At 41.5% G+C, this 15,682-nt stretch overlaps 1 protein-coding gene; it reads right to left on the reverse strand.

Moving 5' to 3' along the window:
* Nucleotides 1-6,364: 6,364 nt before the first annotated feature.
* GSTUM_00009578001 (uncharacterized protein) lies at nucleotides 6,365-15,462 on the reverse strand (the record flags this gene model as incomplete). XM_002840791.2 has 4 exons in its annotated part: nucleotides 14,869-15,462; nucleotides 12,492-14,787; nucleotides 12,375-12,414; nucleotides 6,365-6,465 (listed from the first exon to the last, which is right to left on the reverse strand). Exons 1-4 carry the CDS (start codon nucleotides 15,357-15,359, stop codon nucleotides 6,365-6,367), a joined length of 2,928 nt encoding a protein of 975 aa, XP_002840837.1. The 5' UTR covers nucleotides 15,360-15,462.
* Nucleotides 15,463-15,682: the final 220 nt, after the last annotated feature.

A 15,682-nucleotide genomic window follows, 5' to 3' on the forward strand; every position in this document is an offset into this window, starting at 1 on the left:
AAAGGTTATGATATATACTAACTTTGTTGTCATATCCCTAGGTTGTCCTTTGGCGGCAGCCTGCGATACCTAGTAGCCTGGCTCTACTCAATGTCAGCTTTCCAGCTATGTAAAGAACATCCTCCTTCCAGTATAATTGGTGGAGCTACAACCTGTTATGAAAGTAGTCTTTCCTAGCTAGATTCTGGTGAGGTTCTGATAAGTACTGACTTTGATACCAGATGCCTCAGGGGTCTTTTAGCTGCAAAATAAGAGACCTGGTAGCCTGAGTCTACTCCATGTCAGCTTTCCAATAGTGAAAAGAGTATCCTCCTACCGGCATTACCAGTAGAGGTACAGTATTTTATGAAAGTGGTCTTTCCTGGTGAGATACCAACATGTACTAATTTTAAAGACAGATTCTGAAAGCATCCTTTGGCTGTATGGTCCGATACCCTTCTGTCTGTATTTGCATAACACCAGCTTTCCACCAATATAAATAGCATTTACTCACCGGTATCATTGGTAGAGCTACAGCCTTTTATAGATAAAGACTTTCATAGTAAGGTTTTGACAATATTCTGACATGTACTATTTTTAACACATAGCTCCTGGAACATTGATGGAGGAATTATGATGTGTATTACTAGTTGTACTATAATGAATTAAAACTATCTCCATCAGAAATGCTATTTTAACTAATTCAAGTAGAACTGTGATCTACTAAATTACAAATTATTCAAGGAGGAACCCTTTAGCAAGTAGTAAATCCAGAGATTGTAGTACTGTATCTGGTTACCCTCTAAGAATGAGCTGCTATGTCTAGTTATGCACGGAGAATGCAGTGCTGCATCAGCTAGAGTACAGAGAATTTGGTGTTGTGCCTAGTTGCAACCAGAGATATGGCAAGCATAGCACACCTGATATAATGATACTCTAAGGAGTACTATGACAGTAAGCAAAACATATACCCATATTGGTGTCAAGAGACTACCACAATAGGAATTGTGGCAGAGCAGAGTCTGCTGAGTAGAGCTACTGTTGATTATGTACCTCACAAGCACAGGCTATACTATACTAAAAACTTGGTAGGTACTAGTAAGGAGCGGTGGTTACCCTACTGGGCCGCATAACCTGAACAGTCAATTTGGAAGTTATCCTGAATCGCTTGACTGTAAGTCCAGATAGAGTTATCCTATCTTCAGACTAGAGTGCCACTGCTATGGAGCCATATTATCCTCCCTTGATAGTAACTTGTTAGGCAGGACTACTACTTCGGAAGTGACTAGATTATTTGTTACATGAAACTACATACAATGTTCAAATCTCAAGTTGTGCAGCTTACTCCCACACAACCAGTGGAGTTTAGAATAAGTTGTAACTTGGAGGTGTAATAGCTAACATCGCTCCATGTTTCAGTTATAAGTCCCTAGAGTTATTGGGTACAGCCAGGAAAGCAGCATCAAGCCCCGTGATAGTCTACAAGTAGAGATGCTCCTCTAATACTGTACTCAGTCCTGCTGTTCGGTTCACCTGAAACTGTCTCCAGGATATGTGAGGCAGAAGGGAAGAACTGGAACAATGGTCTCCAGGTGGCTTCCAGCAAAACAGATTAGAACAGATAGAGTAATAGTATGTTGAAGTTATAAGTAGTTTGTGAGTTAACCAGAGGCATATACCCAAGGTAACAGAAGTCTGTTACCCCAAAAGTGTAATAGTATTAGAGAATTGTTAAGGATTCTAAGACCTTAGTTTGAGGTGAAGATAAGGCCTGTTCTCAGAGGGTTGACTGTTATTAGAGCCTATGGGTAGGCAACCACCGTAGGGGTCTATTGGGGGAGCTATGTTGCAATCATCCAGAATGATACCGAATAGAGTAGAACTAGATAGATGTTGAGAGGCTGCAGATGCTCGCATAAGACTTAGTGCATGTTGGTAGAGAGTTTCAGACTTGATATAGTATCCCCATAGGCATAAGACCTGGCCACTGACATTTCCATGATGTAAAGAGTTTTTACTCCCATGATTGCTTTGCAGATGTAGCAGCTAAAACACTTCTGGCTGGTAGATGTTAGAAAACTACAGAGAAGTCTCGTTGGTTACAGAGGATCTTTGGTCCGACCTGGGGAGGTTGACTAGACAGCCGATTGGAGTTGGCTGCTCATGAACACAGAGTAATGATGGGGAGCAACTAGCAGTATATGAAATCTACATATGCATATGCGAGTTCATGTCTACTCTAGCAATCAACTACCTCTCAAGATAAAAACTTAATTGAGTAATAGCTCTGCCTTAATGATATTACATTTTAGAATTTTGTTTCCTCAAACTCTATTGCGGAGATGTTGAAGTTTTTTTATATTTATTGCGAAAACAAGTCATTTTGGTTTGGTCACAACCTCAGGATCAATCTTCGCAGAGGGAGCCCATGTTACAGTATATTGTTAAGCGAATAACCTTGCATAACTCTTCCTACTCTGGAGAATTGTTGGTTTTGACCTGCTTGAATTAATATTATTTGAGTACAAGTTACAGATCTAGTACTAAACCATCGTGTGGAAATTACAATGTCAAACCAAGCCGGTCACTTCAACTCTGCTACAGTAGATGAGTACAAGTAATGACTTTGACAGGAAGCATTTGCGGATACCCATAGCCTTAGTTGTGAACCCATAGACCTAGTCCTTGATGTTACCAATATTAATCTCCTACATGATTACAAGGAAGTTATTGTTCAAGATCTTGCTGTCTTATTCTAATAATTCACCCAGCAGCAGCTTCGAATTCTGCTAGTGCTAGAAGGACAAGTGTAAGGTTTTAGTCTTGCTCATTTTTCTTAGGAAGTCATAGATTCCTCTATCCTTCTTGAAGCTATGAAGCAGATGGAGGCTCAAAAACAAATAGAATACTGGAATGAGTAAGTACAGACTAAGTTTAGGATGGGAATGGCTACAGCAGCTACTGAGCGGATGTGTTTACAACATGGGATATTTATACAGAAAATCAGTAACACCCGAGTCCTAGCCAAAATGATCTCCGTACTGGAAGAGGATACACATATCTGGCACTAGATTGATCCTGACAATGATACCATCAGGTCAACTTTGCGGAGACCTTAACAGCTGTCTTACTAACTCTCAATATCAGGAATACTTGACTGAATTAGGTATACTGATAGTGGGTCAACAGTCACATGTGCTAGTCTCTCCTCTTAGTTCTCACTTCCATGCCCAACTCAAAGAAGCACTCATTGTAATACTGTACTGTAGAAACCAACAAACCCCAAACCTAGCTTTGAGGTCTCGTCCAGGCGATAGTGCTCAAAGGGTGAATAGGTTCAAAGTTCTGCCTTGAATTCTCCAATCAGCGAAGCATTAAATAGACTTGCCAGATATCAAGGATACTCCAATACTATGTCCAAATGTCCCTATACCTGACCGGCCTTACCAAGTGGCAGTAAACACCCACCTGCCAAGGCTGTAGTATCGTACTATTATCATTAAACTGCCCCTGTCCCTCTAATGCCTAGTGTACCTGATGTACTAACAAAACCTACTGATGTAACCACTTTCTTTGAGATACTTAGGCAAAGAAGGCAGGTGAGAGAAAGCAATACTCTGGTGGAAGAATGAGTCCAAAGGGATTTGTTCACAGGGGTTTTAGCTATCTGTTTCACTGGTTGTATGATCATGACCTGGCCTCATTTCTCAAGGGCTACCAATGTACTGAACTGTCCTAATCATTTTTCAAGTCAAGTGTACAAGAAGCCTGTTAAAGGTCCGAAGATCAAAAAGTACAAATATTCTTACTGTAGTTCATGATTGTAGGTGTGACCTCCAGCATTACTGGAAGGCTGTCTGGAATGCCATCGGTTTGTTAAGGGTTGGTATAGAGTGACTCCGAGTTTTTCGGTAGCTTCTCCTTTACCTGATCCACCTCCAATACCTTTGTCTCTTCTGGAGGTGGTTCCTCTAAGTGACAGATTACAGGAAAGCGCTGACTCCTTTGGTGGGTATGATAGACCCACTAGTGGCCACAGTCGGAACACTAGCGGTAGTGGAGAGCAACTCCCTCCTGGCAGAAATGTTGATGCTAGTGGAAACCAGGGTGATTACAGTTGCTATGCTAGCAGTAATGATAGAGATGCTGACTCCAAACCTGATTTCTCAGAATTCCTAGAAAGGTAAAAGCCAACCTGGTCTGGAAAGAGGAAGAGAACCTATGACCAATGGGTATGCAGATTGCTGCATGCCTTGATGTCACTGAGTGGAGTACCTGGAGCTGTTAAGTTCTGTGATAATACAGGTTCTCCAAAGATTAAGTCTAAGAAGGCCAAACAATTAGGTAAAGCAACCACTTTCAAGGGAGATACAATCGACACTCAGTTGTTCATTAGTGTCTTGGAAATCACGTTTTAATACTTCTGAGACTCTGTCTCATAAGAATCGGACAAGATCAGGGTGGTTATCTCTCTTATTCACGGTACTACTAAAACTTGCAACTTGGGTCTATACTAGTATATCAGTGATGATAAATTCCAGGTAGGTATGCTGTTTGACCATAACCATGTGTTTCGTACATAGCGGGTATTTAGAAAGCCCATAATGGTAAGTTCGATGCCCAAATTGATCAGGACCGTGCCTTAAGCCAGTAGACAAAACTGCAGATAAAGGCTTGATAAGTAGACCACTACTTAGATTCAGTAATGGATCTCCTCGGTCAACTGGATTACATGGACCCTAAGATAATCAAGGACAAGATCCAAATAATCATGACATCCTAACTACAAAATCTCTGGGTTTATGAGATACCCCATCATACCAATATGTCCAAATATGTAGGCCTTCAGTGGAAGAGAGGCCATGTCCTGGAAGACAATATTACTTTCAGTAAGACAGTTACCAAGAGCTGAGGTGAAACTCAGGGCAAGTACAAGGAGAGGTTATCAACCTCAAGAAATGTACCGAAACAGAAAGAAAAGAGTTTGAGTAAGACAAACTTTAAGCACCACATATCTTCTTCTAGTACATCACAGTAGCAAGAAAATTCCAGGCATGCTAACACATATGACAACATCTTGTCTATACTTAATGATAAGCAAACAAAAGAGTCACAGTGTACGCAATGTGGAGAGCTGGGTTGCTTTTTCAGAAAAATGTTTCTCTGTTGACCCAGTTATTAGTACAGCCAAAGGGATTAAGTTAATGAGCAAGAAACGAAAGGCTCAAGATGCAGAAATCAATAAAGTATCTAACAACAAAGTCTATAGTATTGAAGCATTACATTCAAAGAATTTGTTAGAAGTCCGAAGATCATCTCCAGATATTAGAGAAGTCAATACAGATGCTGAGAAATAAGTAAGTTACTTCCCACAAAGGAAATAAAAAAACTCTAACATAACTTCTGGAAGTTATGCAGAAAACTCCTGGAGTCAGCACGCCCTAGAAATCCTGCAGTCAATATAGACTGATAAGGGCTCTTAAATGTTCTGTACTGTCGTGGTCTGCAAAGAAACAAGGTAGTTGAAGAATTTTAAGGCAGATGTGAGGGTTCTCTATTGACATTGTCTTAATTTATTTCTCCTTTGTATTCTTGTTATACTGATACAGGAATATGTTGTTTTCATACTTTGATAGAATATTTTCTTAGTAGTTGAAGTGGATTTGTTTTCTTTTATTTCAATTAGTTAATTTTCACATCAGGCTACTCTTGATTAGAGCAAGGGAATTTAGTTAACAAGTTTGCTTGAGGCAGATTTAGTACCCGAAATCATGCTAGTGTGATAGTAAACACCCTCGCTATTAATACCCCATGGTTTGAAACCCAAACATCTTTGACCAATTGTGGCCACTCTTGTGTTAAAAGGTAAAAGACTTACATTACTATATTTATAAATAAAAACTCAAAGAAGCTGGTAAGCATTTCAGGCCCTCCAAAACATATTAAGTCTATCTAGGTTTGCATTAGACTAGAATAGTACTGTGGCATAAGAGTTAGTATAGCTGAAGCTTTGTTGTTATTGGATAGTAGCACTACAGGAGCACTGCTAAGCATAAAATGGGTAACAGAGTTACAAGTCCCTTGCATCCTGAGGAAATTTGTAGCTTCTATTCAGAATGCTAGCTGGAATGATATTTCCAACTCAGGTCTTCATAATAGTAAGATCCTGAAGATGTATATTGCTGGTCATGTCAATGACATTTGATTTGAACTGGCAGATATATCTGATAAGAAGATCAATAGTTATCTGCCGGTGTCATGGCTCCATAAATATGATACCCATATAGACGGAGAGACTAAGAGTTTCACTTGGTGATAAGTTCTATGTAAAGCTAAGTGCCTAGTAGGACAGAGACAGTGAGAATTCATAATTGAAGAAGAGCTATTAGCAGAAGACCAAGCTCAGGTATATCTTCTTAGATATACCCAGTTTACCGGAGAAGACGGCAAGGATATCGCTTTTAGTCTTCTTGCTGAATATGAGAACTATAGCCATATATTGAGTCAGTAAACAATAGATGCGTTACCAGAGTATTCAGAATATAATCACAAGATCAAGTTCATACCACAAACAACACCTTCTTCTGGTACTATATACCCCTAGTCTGAGAACAAGCTCAAAGTGTCACCAACCTATCTTGATACAATGCCGGCAATGGTAAAGATAAGAAGATCTAATTCCCCTGCCACACCCCCAATTCTCTTTGTACCCAAAACTGATAGTTTATTGAAATTATGTATTGATTATAGAAAGACGAATAATATTATAGTAAATGGTAAATATCCTTTACCATTGATGAATGAGCTGTATAATAGACTTGAAAAGGCCACTGTCTTCACTAAGTTGGCCTTGAAGAATAGGTAATATCTCCTTCAGATGGGAGAAGAACAAGAAGCAAAAATAGTATTTTACTGTCATTATGGGTTGCATGAGTATACAGTAATGCCATTTGGACTATGCAATGCTCTGTCTAAGTTCCAGAGTATGATAAATCATGTATTCTGAAACTTTTTAGATGAAGGATTTATCACTTATATAGATGATATCCTGATATACTGTGAAACTCTAGAACAACATATCCCTCTCATTCAACAGGTTATGGAAAGACTATATGAAGCTAAGCTTATTGTAAGTAGTAAGAAATCTACATTCTATCAAAACAAAGAGGAATTTCTAGGACACCATATAATCGACCATGCTATCATGATGACCACAGAGAAGATAAAGTTAATTGAAGTTTGCACACCACCAAAATCAGTTCTTAATGTACAAAGCTTTCTGGGTTTTGCAAACTTCCATCGTCAGTTCATTAAAATTTTTAAGAACGATAACAAAGTCATTGACTGACATAATGAAAAAGGATATCAAATGGAAATAAGGTCCAAGGTATGATGTAGCCTTTAGTCCCCTTAAAGCAAGATTTATGGCAAGCCCCATTCTAGCCCATTTTGATCTGGAACTGTTAACCAAATTGGAAACTGATGTTATTGATTTTACAATGAAAGTCATACTATTAAAATTACGTGTAGATCATAGATGTTACCTGATAGCCTACAATAGTTGGAAGTTCTCACCCATGAAGATAAATGATTATGTGAATGATAAAGTAATGTCAGTAATTGTAGTGTCATTTAAAGAATGAGATCATCACCATTCAGTATCTGATAATATATCTATTTGCAATAATTGTAAGAATATGGAGTGCTTTAGGTGTACAGCGGGGGGCAAAAATACGTTCACATTTTTTAGGTGTTTGGGCTTACTACAAATGTCAACATATTTTTGCCTCCTGCCATACTAAGATACTGAATTACAGGCAGCATCAAGGAGCAGAATTCCTTCAACCATTTAACTATGCAGTTGTCAATTGTCAAGAGTTCGTTGATGGCAAGATTGATACTTTGTCGAGGTATTATGAGTTCCATCCTGAATGGGGCAGTAATTCTGCGAAATTGGGTCAGGGAAAAATGTTTTTCCTTCCTGGAAAGGATTTGGAAAATCAGAAGTGAGATATCTTACTACAATAGTTATTGCAACTGCGCCAAAGCTTTAGGTTGGAATGAGCAATACTAGACATAATAAAGCACGATCACTGAAGACAATACTTATCGAAGAATTTCCAAGTCTGTCACTTACTGAGATGAAAAGGGTCACCAGAATTTTTCTATTGAGATAGACTTCCTCTTGTAGAGGAGGCATTGGTACAGACCAGTGGATCAAGGGCTAAAGATACAGATCACGTAGGTGGATCATAACTCTCACCTAGTCCAATATTTTAGAACTTATAAGACTATTAACAACATTAAAGCAAACTTCTATTGGCCCAAAATGGATGGCTATATTGAAGACTATATTGAGTATTATAATATCTGTCAAAGGGTAAAGACAGTCAGACTGAGAAAGTTTGGACTCTTAAAACCAATAGAGGTTCCTATGAGGCCATGGAATGCAATCTTAAGGAAATTTATTGTGGTGTTACCAGAATCTGAAAGGTTTATGAAATTCTGGGTCATTTGTTAGGAATACCGGGATCTGATACCTAGGAATAACCCTAAGTAGGGTAACCTCACTCGGAATCAGAATTCCTGGTCTCTAACACCTCCCCTCCTGCCCCCTTACAGGGCCCACAAGTCATCATACAAATCAAACTGAGTTGCATTCTGTGACTATAATGCCACAGAATTGACGGTGTTGAAGTAAGCCAGTATACAATGCCGCCGTCATTGCAACTGGATCTTGTTCACAGGTTACTTGAGAGGGTACCTTTGGCAAGGTCTGGGAAGTAGAACGGAGTAAATCTGTCAATTATCCAGAATGTTACTGGGCTTCATAAATGTAACATCTTTACCATAGGCCATAGGTAACGGGACATTTTCGTACAAAGAAATGATATCAAATGATAAAGGATCTCAACAAGAGACCAATACATTCCCATCTATACTACAATAACTAGAAGAGTCTAGAACTCCGAGGGACACTACCATAGAGGTCAATGGACTTTATGGAGTGTTGCAACTAGGTTTCAAAATACCTTGTTGCTGCAAGGATGACTCCCAATACTACAACTGCGATTGAAACCTTGTTGCCAAGAGTAACTAAGGGTTGCTGACCAAGGGAATATTTGTCAATCCAGCATAATAGTATTATGTTAATTAGTAGGAAGTCCTGTCAATGATATCTATCAGTTGGGTAAGGAGTTATGAAGATTTGAAGTCAGGTGACCAAGAAAGGTTGTGATTACAACTACCTTTGCAGATGCAATCAGCAGACGAAACTCATCATTTTATCAAGGACCGAGATAATTGGGGCCAACTCAGTTTGACTTGAGAACTAGTCCATATGTCTAAAGACTCTAATAATTTCATATCTACTATTGGGAACAGTATGGTCTCTAGTTAGTTATATCGTAATTGCTAAAGAGGACATGTTGATTTTCAGGGTCTCCAGGTGTTCACACCTTTTAAAGAATATCTGATATTGCAAGTTATAATCAGAAAGCTACATAGTTGTAAAATGAATAGATGTAGTCCGTGAATACACAGACGTGGAATATAACTATTGAAGTACCTTCCAAGCTTTAGACATCATCAAGTAATGGAGAAGAGGCCTTAACAATATAATATTGTCTTCACGATTCAATTCTACTTTACCAATTTTTACTTCACTCTTAGTAGTCATAAACGAAATGAGTGAACTCCGCACCTTCCTAGACAATCTCCGTCTACAGAAACAAATTTTGGTTGGCCTAGACAACTCTCATATTTATCAGGTTGTTTCTGCCTACTATCATAGTTGATAGGTTTTCAAAAATGGCAGATTTCATCCTCTTAGCTACAAAGATAACAATCAAGGAACTTGTACTTATATTTCTCAAAGAGATCTAAATACTGCATAGAATGCAAGAATCAGTTATCTCCAGTCAAGATTGTCAATTCATGTTAAAGTTTTGAGTTAGCTTAATGCAACAATGGGAGGTAAAACTCAAGGTCTCAACGGTATTCCATCCAGAAAATAATTGTCAGAGTAAGCTAGTGAATCAGACCTTGGAACAATATCTGAGAGGTTATTGGACCTACCAGCAAGATGACGGGGCATCATTACTACCACAAGTGGAGTGTGCCTACAAAACATCTACCACCTAGTCCACGAGTATATCACTGTTTGAGATTAACTATGGATTCACTCTGAGGACAAATTTGTCTGGAATTGTTCCTTATAACATCTAGGTTCATAGGAGTACAGTGCTGTTAGTTAAGGATTGGAAAGGTAAATGACAAGACATACGAGAAACATTACAGAAAGTACAGAAAAGGGAATGGAAATGGCATAATACGAAGAGATTACCATCGCTGGAGTATGTCCTCTTAGATGATCTAGGACAATGCAGAGCAATTAAGGCAGATCAGGTAATGCTAAATGACCAAAATAACTGTACAAATAATGTTATAGAGAAACTAGATCACAGAATATCTGACCAGTTTGTAGTTACACAGTGCATAGATACTGGAGCATATGAACTCCAGTGGCCTGCCTATTGGTCAATCTATTGAGTATTCAATGTTGAATTATTAGAACTCTACCATAATGATCAGACTAAGAGAAGGGTAAAGAATGTCCGTATCCCTGACATCATGAAAGATGAGCCCAGTTATGATATCTTAGGAAAGTGAGAAAGCCAGTGGTATGGTGGAACAAAGCCGAGCTTCCTCCTCAGTTTGTTCAGTGCCTTATATTAGGGAAAGGATATGACCTGAAGAAAGTTCTTGGGAATGGTTCAAGATATTGAAATGAACAGGCATGTAAACCTTAAGAAATATTCACAAAATGTACCTATATAGACTAAGGGACTATAGAGTTGTAGATATACCAAGTCATGAAAATAAGAGATGTCACTAGACTCACGTAAGTAGAGCATTATAGAAGAGGAAAGTGATGTAACAAGACTCCAAGGAGTACTATTACACTAGGCCAAACCTTTAACCATACTAGTAGTATGAGACTACCACAATAGGAATCGTGGTAGACAATAGTCTACTGAGTAGTGCTAGAGTTTGTTTGGTATCACAGTCAGACAAGCTATGCTATACTAAGAAGTCTATAGGCAATAGTAAGAAGCTATTGTTACCTTTCTATATAAGGTAATCCAAGTAGTCAATTTGAGAGTTAACCTGAATCACTCAATGGTGAGTTTAGGTGGAGTTACCCTACCATCAGACTAGAGTTACCCTACCTTATGCCGTGCACTACCCTGCGATGGAGCCAAGTTATCATAGCTTAAAAGTTACTTGTTAGGCAGGACTTTGGAGGAAGCTGTTAAATTGTTTGTCATGCAAAACTAGATCAGTTATTCCCATCTCAAGTCATACAGATTACTTCCATACAACTAGTTAAGCTCCAAACAACTTGTGACCTAGAGTTGTAGTAGCTAAGACCCTACTCTGGGTCTGCTATAAGTCCCTAGCATTATAGACTACAGCCTGGATAGTTGCTATAAGTCTAGTAATAGTCTACAAGTAGAGATGCTGCTGTAATACCATAGGTGCTCATGCCATCCAGTCGACCAGAAGCTATCCTCAGGATATAGGAGGTGGAAAAGGAGAACCAGGAGAATGGTCTCCAAGTGGTTTCCTGTAAAACGTACCAGAACTAAAGAAGTAAGACCAGTTTGAAGTTAGAAGTAGTATATGAGGTATTAGGATTACTGTGATCTGATACTGAGGAACCATCCTAATTAGGGTAACACCAGTTGGAATCGGAATCTCTGGTCTCCAACACTCCACTCCTGTCCCCTTACAGGCCCTTACTTTATCATTCATATTTATCTTAGTTGTGTCCTGCAACTATAATGCCAGACAATTGAAGTTACCAGAGTAACACCATATATGTTACCACTGCCTATCTGACCAGATTTTTTTTGTGGGATATATGGGAGGAGACCTTCGGCGAGGTCCAGTAAGTGAAACAGAGTTAATCCATCAACTACTCAGAGAGCTAGTACACTTCAAGCATGGACAATTTGTAGTACTGACAGTAAGTGATGGGACTTTCTCATACAAAGATATGATATTAAACATTAAAAAATCTCTAGAAAGTGCCAACAAATTCTCATCTACCCTACAATAATTAGAAGAGTCTAAGCCTCCGAGGGACCCTACCAAGAAAGCCAATGGACCTGGTAAAGTGTTACAACTATGTCAAGGGATATGTCATAGTTACTGCTCCGTTCCTAGGCACTGCAACATACGCCAATCAACCAACCACCCCACTCCTATTTTGATCTTCCCGAAAAACATCACGGAAAGCCGGGAAAGAAAGGGGGAATAGTAAAGACATTTATAACAAGCTGGTTCTACAAACAAGGAACTAGAAAAAAAATAGACACATTACCCTCAACTCAGCGCCAGCCATCTTTGATTAATCTGTTTCCTCCTTACCTGTAAAACCGCGTTAGAGTCTCATTCACAACTCTGCAGGAACAAGAGGAGGAGCAGGAGAAGGAAGAAAAACATACCATGGGAGAAACGAACCCAACACCAACCCCCAATGCCAAAATCGTCCCAACAAGTTGAATCTTGCTGAATCCCTTACCCAACACGTCAAACGGCATGCTCGGCGTTACCCTAGTGCCGAACAAGTCCCCGCCGTAGGCGAAGATTATGCTGGTACTTTCTAATTGCGCGGGGGTTGTGACGATGTCTGTGATGCCGAGTAATTCGCGTTTGTGGTTTATTACAGATCTAGGGTCTATTTCCAGTGCAGGGGCGTACTTCATCAAGCCCTCCTCTCTTTCTGCTTCGTTAGGATCGCGGTCGACGGGGCGGCGGGGGTCAAGCAGGCGTTTTGGCAGGGCGATGATGGAGGAAGACCACGGCATCATGGCCAACACTTCGCGGGTGGTGATACCTTGCTTCGTCGTCGTGACCCCTATGGAGGAAATCTCCGCTGGGAAGATGTAGGAGTGACTAAGGACATGTGGTCTGCCAATCTCCCCCGCGAGGGCAGAGTACGTCTGCGCTGCAGCTAGGGAGCCCCGGGAATTTGGCGACCGGGACTCGAAGAGCTCACTGACAACCAGGTGATACCCTTTTGCCGCGGGCTTGCCGTTGGCTTCCTCTGTGCCGAAGTAGCTGTATACCAGCCAGTTTTCAGACATTGCCGCGGTGATGGGTTTGGTGGTGTCAGCTCCCGCATGAATTGCTGAGTATAGGATTACGCCGGAGACGGATTCGAGGATGTAGATTGAGGCGGAGGAATGTGAGGGGTCGGTAGTAATGATTGTGATAAGGTTCATGTTGATGTACTTGTACATGACTGAGCGGTCGCCGAGAACTCTTCCAATGGAGGCTATGGGGTCGTAGGCTGGGCGGTTGATGATGGAATGTATCTTCTCGGTAGGTTGGGGCGCAAAATCCCACGTTTTCACAGTGGCTAAGGTGATGTTGTCTACTCGAAGACCATTGAGGTGTCCGGCATCTCCCCGGACAACAATATATGTGGGTTCTCCAAGACTAGATCCTGGTGGTAGAAGAGCGATCTTGTCTCCTTCTAGCACAGCCATTATGACCTTGCTCTTTCCTCCCCTCTCCAAGATAGCTGAGCTCTTAACACGGCCACCACCATTGACCCCCTTAGTCAAAACCTTCCCTTCGAAAGCGTCGACTTCCCAATATTCGCCTCCAAATGTGATAATTCCCGCAGTGCCCTTCGAAACTTCGTATATCTGCTGGACGCCCTCCCATTGGCCTGCGTCTTCGCTGGACACGAGTGACAGTTCCCAAACGATGGCACCCCTCCTTCCGACGTCAAGGGCAACAAGCCCACCTTCCTTTGTGGCGAAGACGGCATACTTTCTAAATCCAAAGAAATCTCTCCATTTCCCACCCCTCTCGTCTTTGATTTCATTATTCAGGAAAGCATCCATAACTCGTCCAGGAATGCTTGTAAGCCAACCAGGGCCATAAGTGATGAGTTCATGGGCGTGCCTGGTAAGACGGTGAACATAAGCTCCGACGACATCCTTGTGACCCTCGACATCAAGCTCCTCTGCGACCTTTTCAGCAGCGGGGTCCAGGAGCTCCACCCAGGCAGCGGCAGTAGCAGAAACAAGAGATTCTGGTCTTGACCATATAGGCTTGCCATTGCGGATGAGGTAAGTGTTGCCATGAAACCCGGGTGAGGACGTGGTAATGAATGTGCGAACGGCGTACTTCTTTTCCATCTTAGGGATAATTTCCGAGATAGCATTAAGGACAGAAACGTCTCCGCTGTTCACAGAGTCGGGGGCATATGAATCTAGAACATCAGCTGATTTGCTCCCGTATAGAAAACTTTCTCCGTTGGGTAAAGTCCATGTAATGTAGGTCTCGCTTCCAGATTCAGTAACAGAAAAAGCACTTCGAGCAGCTTTTGCGTCCAGTGAGTACAAACTATTAACAGCGCCGTTCACCTGATCCACGCCATAAACCTCCGCCCATGACTTGTCCTCGGTTTCATAGTGTACGAGGATAGTTTTGCCAGAAGCTTGAAACTTGATGTCCACGACGCCCCCAGGAGCAGCAACAGAGATTGCGGAGGATTTAGCACCAATAACGAGAAACTTGATCTGGCTCAAAGAGTTCTCTGTCCAAGCGACAACCGGCCCCGAGCCATAGATCTTATCACTAGGTTGGATGTAAGCTGAAATGCTGGACGATGAGAGTATACCGGTTTCGGTGGGAATTGTTGCAATGCGGAGACCACTCGAGGGTTGTTGGTACAAACTGAAGACGTTGTTCCCCTGAATGGATAGTGATTGTGGAATGTCCTTGCTGTGATGGATAAAATAACGTCAGTTTGATATTTGAAACCTGTTATAAAAAGGCCAGGTAATCCACAAGAGGGAAGCGTACCCATCTGCTGCCGGACTTTCCCAAATTGTCTTCCCTCCAGAAACTTTCGCAACACTTCCATTCTCAAACAGAACAATGGCAGCGTTTCCACCGGTAGCCTGCAAATCCTTGATCTTTTCCACAAACGCCGTCTCCCAAATAAGTTTACCATCCATAGCGTCAAACGCTTTGACATCTCGATCAACGGCAGCGATCACTACCCCCTCAGCTTTTCGGGCAACGCCGGACGAGGCTCCACACTGCAAGAGATGCCTCCAGATAATAGATCCATCCCTAGGGTTAATGGCCGCGAGAATAGACCTAGAGGTGAGAGTGTATATGAGGGAAGCTTTGGCGTCTAAAGCCGGTCTATGAAAGAAGGTGGAGGATGGAATTGACGCTCCAATGAGAGCGATGTGCCAGTCGTTCTGGTAAGCCTCGTCTCTGTAAGTAGCACTCACGGTAGGTAATAGCAGGAGCACACCCAACAGGGCTCGGAAGAATAAACGCATTGCGGAAGGGCGATACGAATGGCAGAAATGAAGTAGAAGAGCTAGGAAGGGGGTTTGTGGGGCCCTGGTGAGTTGGTTGTTCGGGCGAGAGAGGGATGGGGGTGAGTTTTATCGACACTGCTGTCCGCGAGGTTGAAGGGTTGCTCAGTTGGACACCTCTGGTTCAAACCCCTGTGTAACGTTGGTCTGCAGCGGGTATCTGTCATGCTGGAGTTGGGGCTCACGGGCTCCTCCATATGGCAAGCGGGGAACTGAAGATCAAGTTGGCTTGCACTCCTCCCCGTATTCAACAACATGCACAAATAAAGCGGATACACTTTCCA

Source organism: Tuber melanosporum (assembly GCF_000151645.1).
Source record: "Tuber melanosporum whole genome shotgun sequence assembly, scaffold_59, strain Mel28".
Taxonomy (NCBI): domain Eukaryota; kingdom Fungi; phylum Ascomycota; class Pezizomycetes; order Pezizales; family Tuberaceae; genus Tuber; species Tuber melanosporum.